The 18,853-nt window shown below is 34.2% G+C and overlaps 1 protein-coding gene across 1 annotated transcript in view; it reads right to left on the bottom strand.

Moving 5' to 3' along the window:
* Positions 1–1,335: 1,335 nt before the first annotated feature.
* The window catches only part of Cdh9 (cadherin 9), a 98,655-nt gene continuing 81,137 nt past the window's right edge, over positions 1,336–18,853 (bottom strand). Inside the window, exons 8-12 of the mRNA XM_005356650.3 lie at positions 8,738–8,874; positions 8,155–8,276; positions 7,182–7,299; positions 6,615–6,866; positions 1,336–2,756 (exon numbers count right to left, since the gene is read on the bottom strand). Coding sequence (XP_005356707.1) covers positions 2,269–2,756; positions 6,615–6,866; positions 7,182–7,299; positions 8,155–8,276; positions 8,738–8,874 — 1,117 coding nt within the window. The 3' untranslated portion in view covers positions 1,336–2,268. The remainder of the gene's footprint in view (positions 2,757–6,614; positions 6,867–7,181; positions 7,300–8,154; positions 8,277–8,737; positions 8,875–18,853) is intronic.

Below are 18,853 nucleotides of genomic sequence, written 5' to 3'. Positions count from 1 at the left end.
ATCCTGGTTGCAGTTTCCCCTCTCTCCTCTCCTTTCAGCTCCTCCACCCACACCGACCTATGTTGTCACCCCTCAATCCTCTCCTCCTCCATTTCTGTTTAGGAAAGTTCAGGTCTCCCACGAGTATCAAAAACAACACAGCATATCAAGTTGCAGAAAGACTAAGGACCTCCCTATGTATTAAGTCTGGGCAAGGAGAACCTGTATGAGAAGCAGGATCCCAAAAGCCAGTAAAAGAGTGGGAGACAAACCTCGTTCCTACTGGTAGAGGTAACACAAAAGGATTAAGCGACAAAGCTACATATATGCAGATTTCCTAGGTCAGTCCCTTTTAGACCTAGAAAGTTCAGTCCCTGTAAGCCACTGTGAACACAGTTTAGTGGGTTCTTTGAGTTTTCTTGCGGGGTCCATGCACCCTCTGGCCTCTATAATCATGTATCCCTCATTTCAGCAGGATTTCCCAAACGCTGTGTAATGTTTGACTGTGGGTCTCTTTGTTCCCATCAGTTGCTGTATGAAGCCTATCTGATGAAAATTGGGCTAGGCACAAAAACGAGCACATCCCACAGGCAGGAGAGATGGTAGATCGAAGGTTATGTGGCTGGCTGGCTTGGTTTCCCATTCCCTCTACTTAAACCCTTACCTGGTCTCTGCAGATGGTTAATTCAGACTACATGCCCTACTGTTTCTAGGAGTCCTAGCTGGGGTCATTTTAGTAGATTCCTGGGATTTTCCCTTGTGACAGGTTTTTTAACCTCTCTCCAAAAAGCTCCCAATTTCTTTTTAGTACTCTCTCCCTCCTTCCCTTCCTCCAAATCCTTCCAGATCATTTCTACATCCCTGTTCAGTCAGCTTCCGGTTCTTTCTCTTTTGCTATAAAAACAAATCTCAAAACAAAGCAAAGAAACAAACAAGAACCCTCCAAAGAAATAAGTACAAAGAAAAGCACCAAATCCAAGCAAAACAAAACCAAAATAATAAAGCATAAAAATTACACAGAATTCTTTTGCATTGATTTACTCTCCTGAACATGAAAGAGGTCTACCCTGTAGTGTGGTTGATAGACTCAATGACTCTCAATTGAGGAGAAACAATTTTTCCTTTCCAAGCAGATATCAATAGCAAACATCTCCTGAGATACTTGTACTGTCTTTGTGTTCATTCCTCCTTCTCACTACTTGTATTTTTTTCAGTTTAAAATGGTAGAAATTCAAATATATTTTTAATATGAGATTAAAAACTGAGAATGTATTTATTGAAGTTCAGGTTAAACTCTATCTCTCTCTCTCACACACACAAACATACACATTCATAATTACCATTGCTCATTTAAAACAATTATTTATGAAACAATTGATTTGGGGCTCTTCTTTATCTCTGCAGCATCTTTGACAGACACTGCATTTATTCAAATACAATGCATCGTTTGATAATTCTTGCAAAAACTTAGTTTATTGTCCACAACTATATATAATACTGTATATCCCGAGTCAATGTCATATTCTATGAGTAGACATTAACAGTTCAATAAACATTTGTCCACACTTAAACAATCGAAACAGAGGAAGAAAATTCATAGCAGAGTTCATCCCTAGAGCTATCTCAGATTACATCGGTGTCTTCTACAGTTACTTCCGAACCACATTTCCCTGAGTAAATCGTGTTTTACACTCAGAGAGATAAAACACTTCTGCTGTGAGATCTACTGCTCCAAGGAAGTAAGTAAAATGAAATTCATTATTATAAATATCAGTTTATTTCATAAAAATACAAAAATATAAATATACACTTATAAAAATATGAGTGAATTAACACAAAGACGTCTTTCAGCTAAATAAATATGGCAGTAAGAGTCACTCCTAGATCATTAGGTATATTTCTTTCAATTAATTTACAAAGCCGTTGCACAATGTATAATTTCATAGTATATGTGACTGACAATCAGTTAAGAAAACATTTATAAATTTCCTATACTAAGACAAGGCACAAAAAGCCTTTGAAGATTTTTTTATTGATTATTAATGTGATATATTTTTTCCAAGCTCAATAGGCAAAGAGGGTGAGATGTTGTTATTACTGTTTTGAAATCTATGTCGTTCATACTCATTCACAGAAACTTACTGATTAAACAAAGCCTTACATGACAACACTTATGTATTGTTTGGAGTTGATTTTTAAAAATTTCCTCCAAAAAAAGGATAAAACAGGCCACTCAATCTGGTATCAAAGGGTATTTCCACTCGTTAGTGTGTTCAAGCCACCCAGGACTCAGTCGCGGTCACTGTCATCACCCCCATACAGGTCTGCGAGTTTTTTGAAGCGCGGCCCCCAGTCGCTGAGGTAATCATAATCCTGGTTACAATCAGCAGTGAGAGATTCTAAGGAGCTGAGCGAATTGGCTACAGAATCGTTCCCTTCATAGGCATAAGTGGCCAGGGAGTCGTAAGGAGGTGCACTTGGGTCTGAGTCGTTTTCTTTTAATCTCCGGTGGATGAAATCTTGTACATCAATATTTTCCCACAGGGGTACAGTCCTTCTTATCTGAAAAATAGTTTCAGGCATGACATCTCTTCTAAGTTTGCTGTCTTCTCTTGCTTCCGGGTTCCTCAATGTGCCGATGTCAAAAGCCTGCGTGTCTTCCTCTCCACCACCTTCATCATTATAGGTCACAATATTATCCCGGACGTCATCCTTTGAAATGATCAGAGGTTCCTTTTTTCGTTGCCTCTTCAATGCAGCAAACAGCACGATTAGAGCTGTTGATGAGAGATGAAGTGATTCAATCAGTAAGATTCATGATTAGAGAGTATATTCATAATTCTAGTGTATGTGAAATTTAGATGAACATCTGAAGACATGGGTAACTATCCAATTAGAACAGTAAAGGGAAACACTGCACCATTTAAAATAAAAACAGTAAAATTAAATTAAAGTAATAATTAAATAAATTAAAGCATTATTTACCTTTCAAAGCCTGTTGATTTGGGGTATTAAAGATATTATTTGTGAATTACTGCATTTGTTCAACTAAGAATAACTGCATTCTTCTTCTTACCGAACATACATTTATCTCAACATTAAGGAAATAATTATTTAGTCATTTCTATGAGTAAAAATTAAGGGCATGTTTATAAATAATCTCTCATATAGATTCATATTAATGGATACTTTATATATACATATATTTATTTTACACATATGCATATATATATATATAATGTGTCTAATGATTTTATTTTATTAAATATTGAGCCAACATTTATTTAAATTGCTTTAGTGGAATGGTTTTGAAATTTGTGGAAAATCTGAAATGCAAGTTTTGAGACCTCACTATAATATCCAAATTTCAAACCAAGTTCAATTTGCACTCATGCATCGGGCAGCTACAATTGTATTTTTCTTATTGAAACCATTCATAATTAATAAACTTACATTCAGATTTTGAAACTAAAATTATAATTTTGTCTTATTAATATATTATTCTATTTTTAAATTTGTGTATGTTTCCATGGATGTAATTAAGCATTTCCTCATACAGTCAAATCACAGCTTTTCTCAGAGAAGTTGAATTAAATTTAATGCATATATTTGACAATCTTCTTTTCCTATTGCTTATACAATAAGATTCATTCTCTATATATGAACATTTATTTATGTGTGTGGAGTCTGCAAGTTAATATTGAGGTTTTCATTTGTCATTTTTTTTAGGATGTGAATTAGGATCTTTCACTGAACTCAGAAATCACTATTTGGTTAGATTGGTTTTCCTTTATGTCTCTCTCCTAACTATTGCGCAAAGGGCAGGAGAGGTTAAAGATGTGCTCACACAACACAACATATTCCCTGTGTGCTGGTTTTCATGTTCTGAGATTTGCATGAAAAACATTGTACCAAGAAAGTCATCTAATCTATATGATTTCTAAATTATGAAATTGATGTTAAAACTCAATCATCTTATATATGCAAGAGAAAAATCAAAAACTAAATCAGAATATAATAAAAATATATTGTAAGAAAAAAATTATGAAGAAAAATAATCAAATCTGGAAATTTTCTCACAAATTTATTTAAACAGGAAATTGAAAACTACATTTCACCTATTTTAAGAAGTCCAATATTTGCCAAAATTATTTCTGAGCCAGTCTTGATTATGCATATTTGTAATTCCAGGAATTTAGAACCGAAAGGAGTAAGAATATTTGGATCTGTCCCGGGCTGCCTACTGAGATCTTGGCTCAAATGGTAGAAGAAAAAGGAGGTAAGAGCATGCATATTTCTTTAAAAATAACAAAACAATTTAGCTCCAAATTTTCTGTTGCCTTTGTTGTACTCTGATTTAATTTTGCTATCTTGAATTATTTTTCATTGAATGTTCAGCCTTGAACATGATGGGAATACAGCGTACCATTGTCTTAAATCTCCAGGTCAATTGCTAAGCTCAGATAAATTCCAATGAAAAACAGATTGGGGACTTAACCTTCTTCAGGTTTTTCTGAGAGCTATTAAAAATGAATAAAATATTAGTGTTTTAAAACAAATAAAACTATAATCTTTCTTATTAAAGAAAAATCTTAAATAGTTGAATATTCTCTAAGAATGAAGTCATGTACTAGAAATAGTGTTATTTTGCAATTTAAAATTGAATAAATGTACTTTTGTTTTCTCAATGTTGTAAATAGATAATAGATCAGCAAACATATCTTATCTTCCCTAGAAATGAATGAATTTTACCTTACATGAATGGCTCTTTGAGTCATTAATATCTATTTTCCTTTCTGTTCTGCTAGGTAAAAAAAAATGTCTGCTTCATTTACTGGATAGAAATAAACATTTGATGTACACTAATGTAATCAGGCTATTACATAGAAAATTGCATCAATATTTTCACTAATGTATAACTAGAATGTAGCATTTATTTATATTATGAATATTATATTCCTATGTACAGGGTTATGTGAATAGTAAATCAAAAGAAATCATAGACTCTTTTTATAGCATTATCATTTTGACGGGTATTTTTAAACTTTAAACGATTTCATTAATTTTCTAAACAACCTTTTACTACTATGCATTTTATTCATACAGATTTTATTAGTTATTTTTGGTTTGTTTTACATATACTGATGTTAACCCTAGGGCCTTGAATGCTAAAATATGTTACCTCTGAGCTATACTCACAACATTCTTCTAACTTAAGATGGTATGGTAATTAAATCTCTAAGATTCATCATAGTGCCAGAGGGTCTCTAAGGCCAAAATTTACAAAATTCTTGCTGTAGGTTTCATTTCCACAATCAAGTTTCAAGCATCCCGAGACTGGACAAAATTTGTGTCTTAAGCGCAAAACCACTCTCATTTTTTTTTTCTAAATAGCTGGATGATGCTAAATGAAATAAATGTTCCATTCACTTTTGTCAAAGCCTTAGTGAAGTTCTACAAAGATGTCTGGCCAGAGGGATTTTATCCACAGAGCTTGGGAAGATTTATGGTGAAAATAAGCCAGCACGCATGAGCATTAGAATGTCAGCTTGGCAAAGTCTCCTGGCCTTAGTGCAAAATTTTTGGATGAATATTTTATAGAAATACTTTTTGGAGTGGTTTTCAGTGAAACAACCATTTTATTCAATTAAATGTTGTATTGGTGAGTGCTTAGATAAAATATATTCTTTCAGAAACATGATTTAATTTGAAAAATATTGAGTGGGGCATTTGTGATTACCCTCTCATAATGACATTATAAATAAAAACTGAGGTTGTATGTGTGTGATTGTGTACATATATTTACATATATGTATGTATCTTATAAAATTTCTCTGAGAAAAATATCTTAAGGTGTTTTCATCAATGCCTGTTATATTTCTACATATTTTATTTTGTTAGTAAAAACATTTTTAAGGGTGAAAAACTCATACTTTCAAGATTAGAATAGAGAGTTTTAAGGTAGAAAATTTGCATTAATGCATCAATAAATACATTTTAGAAATGCCATTTGGAGGTGGGGAGACAGCTCAATAAATAACCAGCTTGCTTGACAAGAATGACACTAATAGTCCCGATTCCCACCAGACATGCGCAATGCCAGACATGATGATAAAGTCCTGGAATTCTAATTACAGGAGTCTGAGGAGGGACCCAGAGCATCTCTAACCAGCGATGCGGTATTATCAGTGAGCTTCAGGTCTTGTAATCTATCGAGTGTCAAAAACAAGGTGGAAATCAATAGATAAAGTCACCCAATGCTGATGTCAAGGCTCCACACATAACTATGTTTAGGTGTGACCTGGACAAGTACACAAAGCCATGCAAACACACAAGGAAAGGGATGCACCTGTTTTCTAGCCATTGACTAGTTGAACAGATGTGATGGGATTAAATTAAGCCCTTAGAACTGTGGTCATATTGCCTTCCTGCTATAATTGTAACTCTTCTGTTATTATACCTTTGTTTTACAGTTAGACAACTAGTCCTTTCTCTCAAAAACAAACTAGGGGAATATTCTTTTTACATTGAGAATAATTTTGTATAATGTTAAATATGTATGATTTCATATAAAATGCCTGGGGAATGGAGAAGAAGACCTTAGGGAGAGGAGGTTTGAGAGATGTGTATCTTACTGAGCAGAATGACGACACAAAGCAAAATTGCAATGAGCGCTCCTGTGCTCAGGCCAGCAGCAAGCATCAGGGCCTCTGCATTGCAGGACTGCATGTTTCCTTGGCTATCACATGCACACACACGGATAGTGAGTGTGCCAGTGCTGCTTTGAATAGGATAATCATTGTCAAAAATTAGCACAGGCAGTAGATAGGTGTTCATTTTGGAGCGGCTGTACCCATCCTTTTGAGTTATGATTCCTGCTGTATTATCTGAAAAAGAAAAAAAAAAGAATGTTAGAAAAAAATCATTGTATTCATTTCTTTCTCCCATTCATCTATCTTTTCCTCCATCTCTGGTTCCTCCCCCACATTCTTCCACTCTGTAGTCTTGAGAAGTGTTTTCGCGTGTAGCCTAGGCTAGTCTCAACTACCCTATCTAGAAAACGACCTTGAGATACTTGATGTTCCTGAGATCACTTCCAAGGTGTTGGAATAACAGAATAGGATGCAACGCCTTGCTTCATGTTCAATTTCAATTCTTCTTCTTAATAATTGACAATTTAGAGTTTTATACACATCTTTTACCTTTATTGTCTACAATGGTAAAGTTTGGGTTAAGTGGAAATTCTGGCACTGCCTCAAAGAAGAATTTGTGTCCTCTGGGAGGGTCATCTTTGTCCATGACACTTATTGTCTGAATCAACTGAAATCAAAACATAACCATTAGTTTTCTTCTGCAAAAACATAAACAGAGCTTAGTTTATCTAAGATCTTTTAAGTTGCTATAATTTGCTAGGGCAACGTTCCTATTTTTATATAATTAAAAATTTGACATAATTATCGTTTTCGGGAAAACACACCAAAGGTGTTTTTATGCATCTATTGCTTTCATCTAAGATAGCATTTAATCAATAATGAAAATTATCTCTGAAATAAAGTTTATTAGTTTATTATTCAGGGATTGTTTTCCTTCCTGGTGACTTGAACATTAAAAATTGATTAATTCAATTTATAATGTTTTATCATTTTTCTATTGTTCTAATCTCTTGTACTTTTTATTTTCATGATTATGATATTATTTTATTATGAGAAAAAATTTAAAACAAGCCCCTCAAAAAACAAAATTAGGTATTAAAATATAGTAGAATTGAAATTTTGCAATTACACAAAAAGTTAGATTAAGCCATACTTTTCTAAGTTACTTAATGCAGCAAAACATAAACAAGGAAACAATTTACAATTGAATATTAAAATATAAATGTTTAATACATATCAATGTTTATTTAAAATGTATGCTTAAGACATTAGCAAATATAACTCACAATCAGCCTATGTATAACTCTATGTGAGAACATTTGGACATGCTATAAATGTATTTATTTTCCTATAGTCATGTTAAAAAGTTTTTGAAAGTCGTATTTTAAGTATCATTGTGAGTGCTTTAGTAAGTATACATCAAAGAAATATAATATCAGTACAACAAAATTTCATAAAAGCAAAGCATTGACTCCTGTCTTGCCAAAGATATGTTTATAAAGTTTATAATAGCTTTATTTACCTGCCCAGATTTTGCATTTTCACAAACAAATGTTTCATAGTACATGGCAAATTCCGGAGCATGATCATTTATATCAAGAATTCTGATGAAGACAGGAATTTGGCTACTTTGTTTTGGGTTATCTGCAAGAAAAACTTCGTGTCAATTTTCAATGCCATTTATAAAGGAAGCTTTAAAACCACAATCAGCATCAGTAATCAAGTAACTGATCAATCCCTGTATTCTTTAGCTCATTTGGATGGATGGCAAATATCTTTATCACTTGGTCCCAAAATAAAGCATAATAAAAAAGAAATTATGATTGTGTTTAATAAGGTAAATTTGACAATGTCTATAAGCTCATGTATGATTTTCATGAGGCTAGATGCAATTGAAATCCATTACTACTTGTAAATAAATATAAAACTTATTTAAAATAATTTGTTATCTTTAAATAAAATTTTACATTAAGTACTAACACCATCTGATTAATTCTTTCACAGATATTACCACTTTTATAAAAAATGTCACAAAAGAGTCTATTTTCTGTCTTTTATTTGTAACTATGGTGAAATAGGTTTAGAAGGATATACCTTCAACTTACTTATCTCTGTGGCTGTAATTGTGATGTTGTGCCAAGGGGATGATTCCCTGTCCAGTGGCTTCAGAGTGAAGATAGAGCCATTTTCTGAGTGAATACTGAAAACCCGTTCCATATCAGTATGTCGGTCAACCGAGTATCTGACGGAAAAGAGACTTGTAAATTCAGACCTATCTGACAGGAAGGAGACTTGTAAATTCAGACCTATCTGAAATTACTTACATCATTCTCTATTTCATCAATTTATAGGAGGAAATTCTCATATGATATAGCAAAAATATGAGTTGTAAAATGATGGCATCTTTTCGGCTCTTTCATCCCTATGAAAACAGTTTGAGGCTCTGACTGTTCCATTATGACCACCTTGTTGGTGAGTGTGTTTGGAGCCATTACTTATACTCCTGGGTAGTTGTGTAAACATTAAACAAAATACTAATTGCTTTTTGGTTGATTTATTTTTATCATAACCAAGTATTAAAAATTATTGTAGTGAGGACAGGAAAATAAACAAGAACAACAAAGCAAGAACTATCTAGCCATCACTGGGTGCACTGCTCACTTTTCTACGTGTCTCCTCAAAGGCACTTAAAAGAACTTTTGATCTACTTTGCAAGTGCTGTATATTTTAGTGTCGTTACTTTTTGTTTGTTTGGTTGGTTTCACTTTGTAGTTTTGTTCTCTTGTTTGTGTATTTGTTTTCAGACAGGGTTTCAAGTAGCTGGGAATGGCCGCTCATCAAGTAGCTCAGACTCTTTAACAACTTGTCTTCCTGCCTTCCTCTTAAAATTAATGATATTATTTTTTGAGGCATGTTTGTTGATATAGCCCAAGTTGACATCCAATTTGGAGTTCTCCTTCATTATCCTTAGCAACCCTGGTACTGATGACACAGAAAGGGTACCCAGCAGTAGCTCCTTTTTTTGTCATATGTAATGCATATATGCCCATGAATATTGTTATAGGAAGTATACAATTTTATAGAAACAGAAAATTCAGTATTTTAAGGATTATTTGTTTTTATTTCATGCACATGTTAATGTGCTGCTGCACTCATGCTCAGCAATTGTGGAGGCAAGAAGTGGGGTCTAGATGCTCTGGAACAGGATTACCGAAGATTGAGAACAACGTTGATGCTAGGAACAAAACCCAGGTTTTCTATAGGAGCACTGCTTTTAATCATTAAAAAATCTCTTTAACATTGTAAATTCAATCTTGAATATAATTTTGCCAGTTTAATTCAATGTATTAAAGTACTTGTTAAATTTACTTTGACAATAACTTACAATTATCTCAGTGTTTTTTGATATTGTCTCATTATAGTTTTTGCATCTCTTAGAAAGTTGAACAGTTTCATCTGAGAGGAGAAAAGGTTACAAAAAAGAGGCCCAACTGTTTATTTACTTTTTCATTTAGTTTTGTTTTAGTGTTGTTTTGAGACAGTCTCACTGAGCCTGGGTTTCTTTTGAACTCCCTGCTTAGCTAAGGACAACCTTGAAATTCCTATTTTCCTTACTCTTATCTCCAAGTTCTAGAATTACAAGGATACCTCTGGACCTAGGAGATGCTCACTTCTCATAAATACACTAATTATCTCAGTCACCAGTATTATGACCTTCCGAAGGATGCGTGATAACATTATCTAAAACTGGTTGTTACTTTTTTTTCAAATTTTCTCTGACTCCCTTAATTTTACCAAGTGTTGTTACAATTACTTGAAAGATAAAAACAAGACAAAAACATTTCTATGAAGAATGACATATATATTACAATATATTCATGTTGAGTGAAGTGCAATCCACAACATTGTCTTGCAAATTTGTCTCATCCTTGCTGGGAAAATTCGGTAGTTAGTCAATATTTGATCATGTTACAAAAGGTCTTATAACTTTTTGCACTGCCTGTAATGAAGGTCACAAAAGAAAAAAAAAAAACAGCTCTTTTGTTCCCAATAGCATTTTCCTAGATATTAATATAAGGACTCTCTGGTGAAAGAAATAATAAATAATAATTCTAATATTATAAAAGTCACTAATTGACTCTCTTTTAGTTTATGGGAGATCTGAGTAGTTCTGAGCATACGCCAGACTGCTAATTCAGTTAAATCTTAATTGGCAATGCTTTACAGGTTATGAATTCATGGAGACTCACTTTGACAATGTAGAAATATGCTCACACTTTTTATCATCAACAAACTTTTTATTATCAATCTTCCTGGTCTATATTTCAACATTGCCCTCAGTGAAAATGGTGTCTCATGATTTATTAAAGTTCAGAGATATTATTCATTTGCATACAATCTATATTCTACTTTCAACATAGAATTGGGACATTTTGAATAACCAATTATTAATAAATAGAAGGAATTAATGCTAATGAGAAGGAAAAATATGCTAAACACTTAGCACAGAAATAGTTTCTGTGTCCCTGAAATTGGTTTATAATATCAATAGTGTTTTATTGATTTTCCTTCATTGAATTTTGAACAGTTATCTGAAACATACCACTGGCATAAACTTTTCTTTGGGAATCCTTCTTTCAGAGAAATGAACCACTTAGCTGGGTGACATAAAATCGGGAACATTACACAAAAACTCACCTGTAGAATCTGAGCTCAAATATGGTTTTCATTTCATTTTTTATAATAAGGCATTAAACACATTTAAATACCTGTGTTTTTCCCCTAAGACATGCTATTTAGAGACTGCAGTCATACATAATAAGGCTAGTTGTTGTTTTGATGTGTAAAGTTCTTAGTCATATTATCATTGATTAACTCAGTGTAGCCAGCTACAGACTTACTTTCTTCTTTCTTAATGATTCTTTCAAAACATATGTTTTTCAGAACTATATAGTGAGGAAATTTTTATTGTTAGAATGGTTGCTGACTATATAATGAAGATACTAATAGTTTCAGAAGAAAATAATAAAAGTAATTTACAGAGATTAATAGTTTTGATTCCAGACCAGTGTTATTATTTGTGGCTAGATAGTGTCTATCCTAATGATTGCTATGTAGAGCCCAAATGATCTTATATTGGTGATCCTCATGCTGTAACCATCTATGTCTCAGAACTAAAGTCTCTACCACTACATCTGGATAGATCTTTTTTTCACAACAGAAAAAAAAAAGAAGCCCTCTTTGTATTGATGTTCCCATGGATTCTTTGCACCTCAGTTTGGACTATGTATCTTTTACTAAACTTTAATTCAATCTCTTGCCAATAAATTTGTTTTGCTACTTACTTTTAATTTGAAGGCAACGGAATTTCTTCTAAAAAAAATCTTTGAACTTTAAAAATGCTGAACATAAAATAGGTGTGAATTGAGGCAAGATGTTCTTTGAAAATGCACAAAATTGTGAAATTATAAGTAACCTTTTAATTGGAGAGATTTCTAATAACTGATGAGGTGAAGCAGCAGTGGCAACAGCTGTTAACTGTGACAGTAAACTCGTATGGCCAGTAGCATTTATATTGAAGCCAACAGGTTTGATAAACAGATTTTCTGGGTGGTAGATGAAAAATAGTGATGATTTCATCCTCTCTCTGGTGCTTCAACCATATTTCTTTAATCCTTGCTGACTTATTGCTGATTTTTCTTCCCACTTTCAAGGGGTGTCTAAAGATGGTCTCATTACATTTCCTATTGTAATGGATTTTGCTGTATTCTCATCCTATATCCAGGTACAGCTTTATTTGCTAACAAGTTTGGTGATGTAATTAATAGAATCATAATTCTTGAGGAATTAAGTGAAACTACAGGTCATCCCCTATACCCAAACATGAAGTTTGACAAGAACTGGAAACTTTAAAGTATACCAGGCATCATTCTATACAATGAAGAAAGGGTGAATCTTTTAAACCAAAAACATCTCCTTGAAACTGAATCCTCAGGATGTTACCATATTTAGAAAAAAATATATATATATACTTAAAAATTATGAATATTCACTAATAATGTATTACATATGTTGTAGTAAAAATTTTTTTCTTATTTTCTGTGTAGCCCAGGTAGTTCTTGTACTCATAGAGATCCACCTGCCTATGCCTCCATAAAGTGTATTTTAATACAGAAAAATTATGAAGGTATTCAGAGATTAGAAATCATTATTAACAATGTAAATGAACTAATAATTAACTAATTGTTTTAGAATATAGCAGAAATCTAGGTTATTTTATTGAAAACATAATTTAATAGAAAGTTAAAAACAACACTGATAACTACTAGGTGGAGAATAATATATTTTTGTTTACTATAAAGCTTATTTAATCCAAAGAAATGTTTCTTAACTTCCTAATGCTGCAACACTTTAATGCAGTTCTTTATGTTGTGTTGACCTCCACTAACATATCATTTTCATTGCTACTTCATAAATGTAATTTTGCTTCTGTTATGTATTGTAATGTAAATATGTGTTTGGGTGATCTTAGGCGAGTCCTGCGAAAGAATGGTCCAAATCCAGAGGTTGAGAATCTCTGATCAAAGTAAATCTTTCAACTCAGAAAGTAAGGAATATAATCAAGTATAACTTTCCCTGGCTTCTCTCAGGTAGATGTAAGGTTTCAATTTACTGTACTTTTCTAATTGTCAATACCCACCAAAATAAATAAAAGAATGCAATTCAAACAACGTCTAAACCAACAAACTTTGATTGAAAGTGAAGGTAAGTTTTACATATTTTAATGTTTAAGAATGAAAATATTGGCCGGGCGGTGGTGGCGCACACCTTTAATCCCAGCACTCGTGAGGTAGAGGCAGGCGGATCTCTGTGAGTTCGAGACCAGCCTGGTCTTCAGAGCTAGTTCCAGGACAGGCTCCAAAACTACAGAGAAACCCTGTCTCGAAAAACCAAAAAAAAAAAAAAAAAAAAAAAGAATGAAAATATCTTAAGATGCCTAATCATAAATGAATAAATATGCAAATTGTGATATTTTGAAATGGGAATTCTACTCAGAAAACTTTCTTAGGTTTCTACTATATTTCCCCAAGAGAACAGTGTTCAAGCTCATCATAATTTTGTATATATATATAAATAAAAATTTATTTCATAATGAATTCATTTTTTATAAATGAATGCACAGTAGCTATATATTTTCCAAGAAATAGTTGCAATTTATATCCACTAATAAAAGGGAAGTAAATTTTGCTTAAGTATTTGGCTCAGATAAAGTATAAAAGGGGTGTTAAATATCTATATCTTTGTAGGTCGTAAAGGAGATCACGAAGATGCTTCCTTCCCCCCCCCCCAAAAAAAAAGTAATCCCAACTAATAGGTTCCTCATCTGTTGAAATAGCCCTTTAATGAACATTTTTATAGACCCAAGGATCATCACATCTTTCACCCATTTGGAGAGATCTATCCTCATATTTTTTACCCAGTTGTCTTCCTCACCAACTTTCCAATCAAGCGTTTTCAAAGTATCTGACCAGCCAACCTATCCATTGGCTACAGCCCATGAACAATCACACATTTCTGGTTATTTCTTCATTCAAACAAAATATATGAACATGTCTGCTCCCAGAAATTCTGTGTACTGTAAGATTTCCCTTTGCCAATGTCTTTCAGAGTTGTTCCAGAAAAGAACTCTAGCTGTACACGTACAGGCTTAACATGCAGAAGCATCAGTAAACTTCCTTGGTCAACCAATCATAGGCCACATCCCATGAGGCTCTAGGTGCATACTTGGCAGCAGACGCCATTGTAATGGGAGTAAAGAGCAAAGGCATTCGCACAGTTTCCTCATGTAACTTGCCTCTGCCTTACAGAACTGCTCAGGTATTTATCATTTCCATTTGATAATGGATTGCAGCTGAGTACATACTACATCATAGCTTGGTGGACCCAACAATAGCTAGCTCACCATGAGAACCTGAGATTGCATCGTAAATTGGTGACCCATTGTCAAATGTGTAATGTCCAGTGAAGCCCAGTATCAGGCCATGAGCTCTCTCTCAAAGGGAAAACAGCCATTTACAGATCAAGGTGGAGCCTTATTTCAAAATTCCAATGGTCTCATTTATGATTCACATATAGGAGCCTGCCAAAGGCTTTAAACAACATCCTTATCTGTAAATGACACTTCAAATTCCATCAAGTATGCTGGATAATATGATCTAAGTCATAGAGCAGCCTTCACAGAAGCCTGGACCTGTTGAACAGCCTTTTTCCTGTTCCAAGCTTACTTAAGGATCGTTAGTGGCTTTCTGGGTTATTTGGTACGTTGGACACAGTAACATACCCAAGTGAGGAATGTGCTATCTACAGAATTCGAAAAGGCCTCCTTAATACTGTGCATCTTTCTTGATGGTTGGAAAAGCTAGGTAACATAGCCTATCCTTCACCTTAGAAGAAATATTTACTGTATATTCCACACCATTGGATTCCTAAAAGTTTCAGTGCCAAAGCCTGACCCATGTGGGCTCATAGACTCTGAAAAGGCAAGCATGAGACCTACTTGAAACTGTACGAGGTTCTCTAAGCATATATTATGGCTGATACCTTGGTGTTTTTGTGAGACTCTCAACAGTGAGACTGGCTGAATCTCTGACTCTTTTGTCTTCTCTGTGGACTCTTTCTCTACTGAATTACCTTGTTCAGTCTCAATATTAGAGCTTTTGCCTTGCTTTATTATATCTTATATTATAGTGTTTACCTGTAGTCTCTTGGAAGAGTGGATCTTGGGAAGAGGGAAGGTATGAGGAGGAGTTGGGAGAAGTAGAAGCAAGGGAAACAGTGGCCAGAACGTATGGTATAAGACAAGAATATATTTTATATAACAAAAGAAATCATTTGAATTTGGTTGGTTAGTTACGCAGCCTCTGATATATGTGTTATCAACTGCAAAGTGGTTGCTACTCTCTGTTCACTTGGTTGGTCAGCTATACAGTGGATCAGTGTACTATTTTATTGAAGTGACAGATTATCAAAATTTCTTCAAACTAACTTATGACACACAGGGAGATAGCTAATATATCCTTGAGGAAAAACTATAAAGGTATATAGTGAGCCCTGCCAATTGAAAGCAATTGCTTCTGGTGGTCTTTATGGCCAGGAGCAGAGAGAAAAGCATTTGCTAAATCAATAGTTGTATATCATGTACCAGAAGATGTGTGAATCTGCTTAAGTTATAACACCACTTCTGGTACAGCAGCTACAATTGAAGTCACTACTTGACTGAGACTTTTATAGTCAACTGTCACTCTTTAAGATTAGTCTGTTTAATTCAGTGGCCAGACAGGAGAGAAAAAAGGAGATGTGGTAAGAACAAGCACCTTGCATCTTCCAAATCCCTGACCGAGGCACTGATATCTGCTGTTGCTCCAGGGATGTGGTTGTCTTTGATTCACTATTTTTCCTGGTATGGGCATTTCAAAAGGCTTCCATTTAGTCTTTTAAAATACAATATTTCTCAGTTCATAGGTCAGGATCAAATATGGAAATCTGCCAACGTCTAAATAATCCAATCCCAATTATACTTTATGGGACTGGAGAAATAATTACAGTATTTGCTTAGATACCCTTTGGATCAACTGTGAATCAGATGTCACACAAAACTCCATTAATTACCTTAACTCCAAGAGGCTTTGCAATTATCCTATGGGGTTCCAGGAATCAGCATTACTTCAAAACCAGTATCCAAAACCCCTCAGCAAATCTGACTATTTCCTTTTATCCAGTGCACAATTATCTTTGTGAAAGGTCTCTCTAAGGAAGGACTGGAGAAAGGCTAACAGCAGAACTCCAGATATTTTATCTAGATCCTTTTCCACGAGAACCTGGGCATCCCTTAATTCAAAGGGTCCTGTGTCTGTAAAGTGGCTCCAGTCTGAAAATTCATTCACAGGAGACCACATTGGGGTGTGATCTCTCAGCAGCTATAGGCTGAAGGAGTGGAAGGAGCTCATGTAACACGAAAGTATATTCCTTCTCCAAAATAGAGATAAGAAAGATTTTGTCTTCCTCAAGACCCAGTAATAACATTTTGGGATATATATCCAAAGGATGCTCAATTGTGCCACAAGGACATGTGCTCAGCTATGTTAATAGCAGCATTGTTTGTCATAGCCAGAACATGGAAACAGCTTAAATGTCCCTTGATTGAAGAATGGATAAGGAAAATGTGGCTTATTCACACAATGGAGTACTACACACCAGAAAAAAAAATAACATCTTGAATTTTGAGGAAAATGGATGGAGCTAGAAAACATCATTTTGAGTGAAGTAACCCAGGTACAGAATTACAATTATCAGATGTACTCACTCATAGGTGGTTTTTTTTAAAACATAAAGCAAAGAAAACCAGCCTACAAATCGCAATCCCAGAGAACCTAGACAATGAGGTCACTAAGAGAAATTTACATAGATCTAGTCTACATGGGTAGTAGAAAAAGACAAGATCTCCTGAGTAAATTGGGAGCATGGGGACCTTGGGGGAGGGTTGAGTGGGAGGGGAAAGGCAGGGATGGGAGCAGAGAAAAATGTAGAGCTCAATAAAAATCAATTTTAAAAAAGAAAGATTTTTGCCTGGAGCAAGAAGATCATTTGGGGTATCTCTTAGTCATCCCATGTCTTGTAATTATAGTCAATGGGTAACTACAGCAACCTAATCCAATCAGAATCACAAAGAGCACAGATGCATCAGCACTGAAGTCATGGGTCACCTGTCAAAATAGATTCAAGACTTACTGAGGTGTTGAGAAGAAAGGAAATACAGAATCAGTAGTAGGGGAAGAGAGAAATACATAAAGCTAAGATTACATTACCAATTACAGAAACAAGTATTACAACTGACATCATGTTTATGTCACATTTTATTAAGAATGTGTTAATGGAGAATTTTTTAGCAATATTTTGTTTTCTATAATGTAGCATCAATTTAAAGGAATGTAAGCGGTTATCACATGATATTGTGACACTAAAAGAGAGTGCTTCAAGAGACATTTCCAACTATTATAAATTTATAATGCATTTGTGGCTGTACATGCATGTTACATGATGTTAGAAATAATTGTGATTCTGTTAAATATAGAATGTTTTTGAAGTTGTACATGGCATAGTTATATCATATAAGAATAAAATATGACCTGGTTTTTATTAAGTGTGAAGTAAGATAGTATGATTTTGTGTCAATTAGACAAGGGGTGGATTGGGATGGCTAATATAGGTTGTCAACTTGACTATATCTGATATTAACTAACGCTGAAAGTAGTTGCATACACCCATGATTTTTCTTAATTAGATCTTTTGAATTGAAAAGTTGCCCCTCTAATTTGGGCCACACTTTTTGGAGGCTGCCTAAATAAACAAGGTGGAAAAAGAAAGCTTTAATTCTTTGTCTGATTTCTCTCCCTCTTCACTGCTAAGTCAATTTCTTCAGTAGAATTAGAGCCTCCTTCTTCGGAATTCCCGTGTATACAGAAGAACAGCTGAGACATCTAGCCTTGTGGACTGAGCAACTATTGGATTCTTGGACCTTTCTTTAATTTGAAGTAATTGTTGGCTTAGCTGATCCACAGCCTATAAGAAAACCTCTCAAGTAAATTGACTCTCCATCTGTCTATCTATCTATCTATCTATCTGTCTGTCTGTCTGTCTGTCTGTCTGTCTCTCTGTCTGTCTCTCTGTCTGTCTGTCCATCCGCCCGTCCGTCTGTCGTTCTCTCTATCAATCTATTTATCTATCTATTTATCAATCTATTTATCTATCTATCTAACTATGTATATTCTGCTAGTTCTCATTCTCTGATGACCCTGAGTAATACAGATGATAAACACATATACAGTAAAATAATATACACAAATAAATAAAGAATTTCAATAACTAGTTAGAAAGGTATTTATATGTATCTCATATCATCATATCTTCTATATCATCCTACACATATCAACCCTTATTACCCATCTGCATAAATCATTAACTCACATTCAAGTATATTTACACATTTTTTCAATCATTAGGCCTTTTAAACATAGTAAATATTTCTGAAACATCATATACTGTTGGGAGCAGTGAGACCCCAGATCCTGAATTTCTTCTAAGCAACTTGATGTGAGTGCCTACAGCTGCTCTGAGCACGAGACCTTCAGGAGTTCCTGATGGCAGGAGAGTGGTTTCTGGTG

Source organism: Microtus ochrogaster, chromosome 19 (assembly GCF_000317375.1).
Source record: "Microtus ochrogaster isolate Prairie Vole_2 chromosome 19, MicOch1.0, whole genome shotgun sequence".
Lineage (NCBI taxonomy): Eukaryota > Metazoa > Chordata > Mammalia > Rodentia > Cricetidae > Microtus > Microtus ochrogaster.
This window is presented reverse-complemented; position numbering and strand designations above follow the sequence as displayed.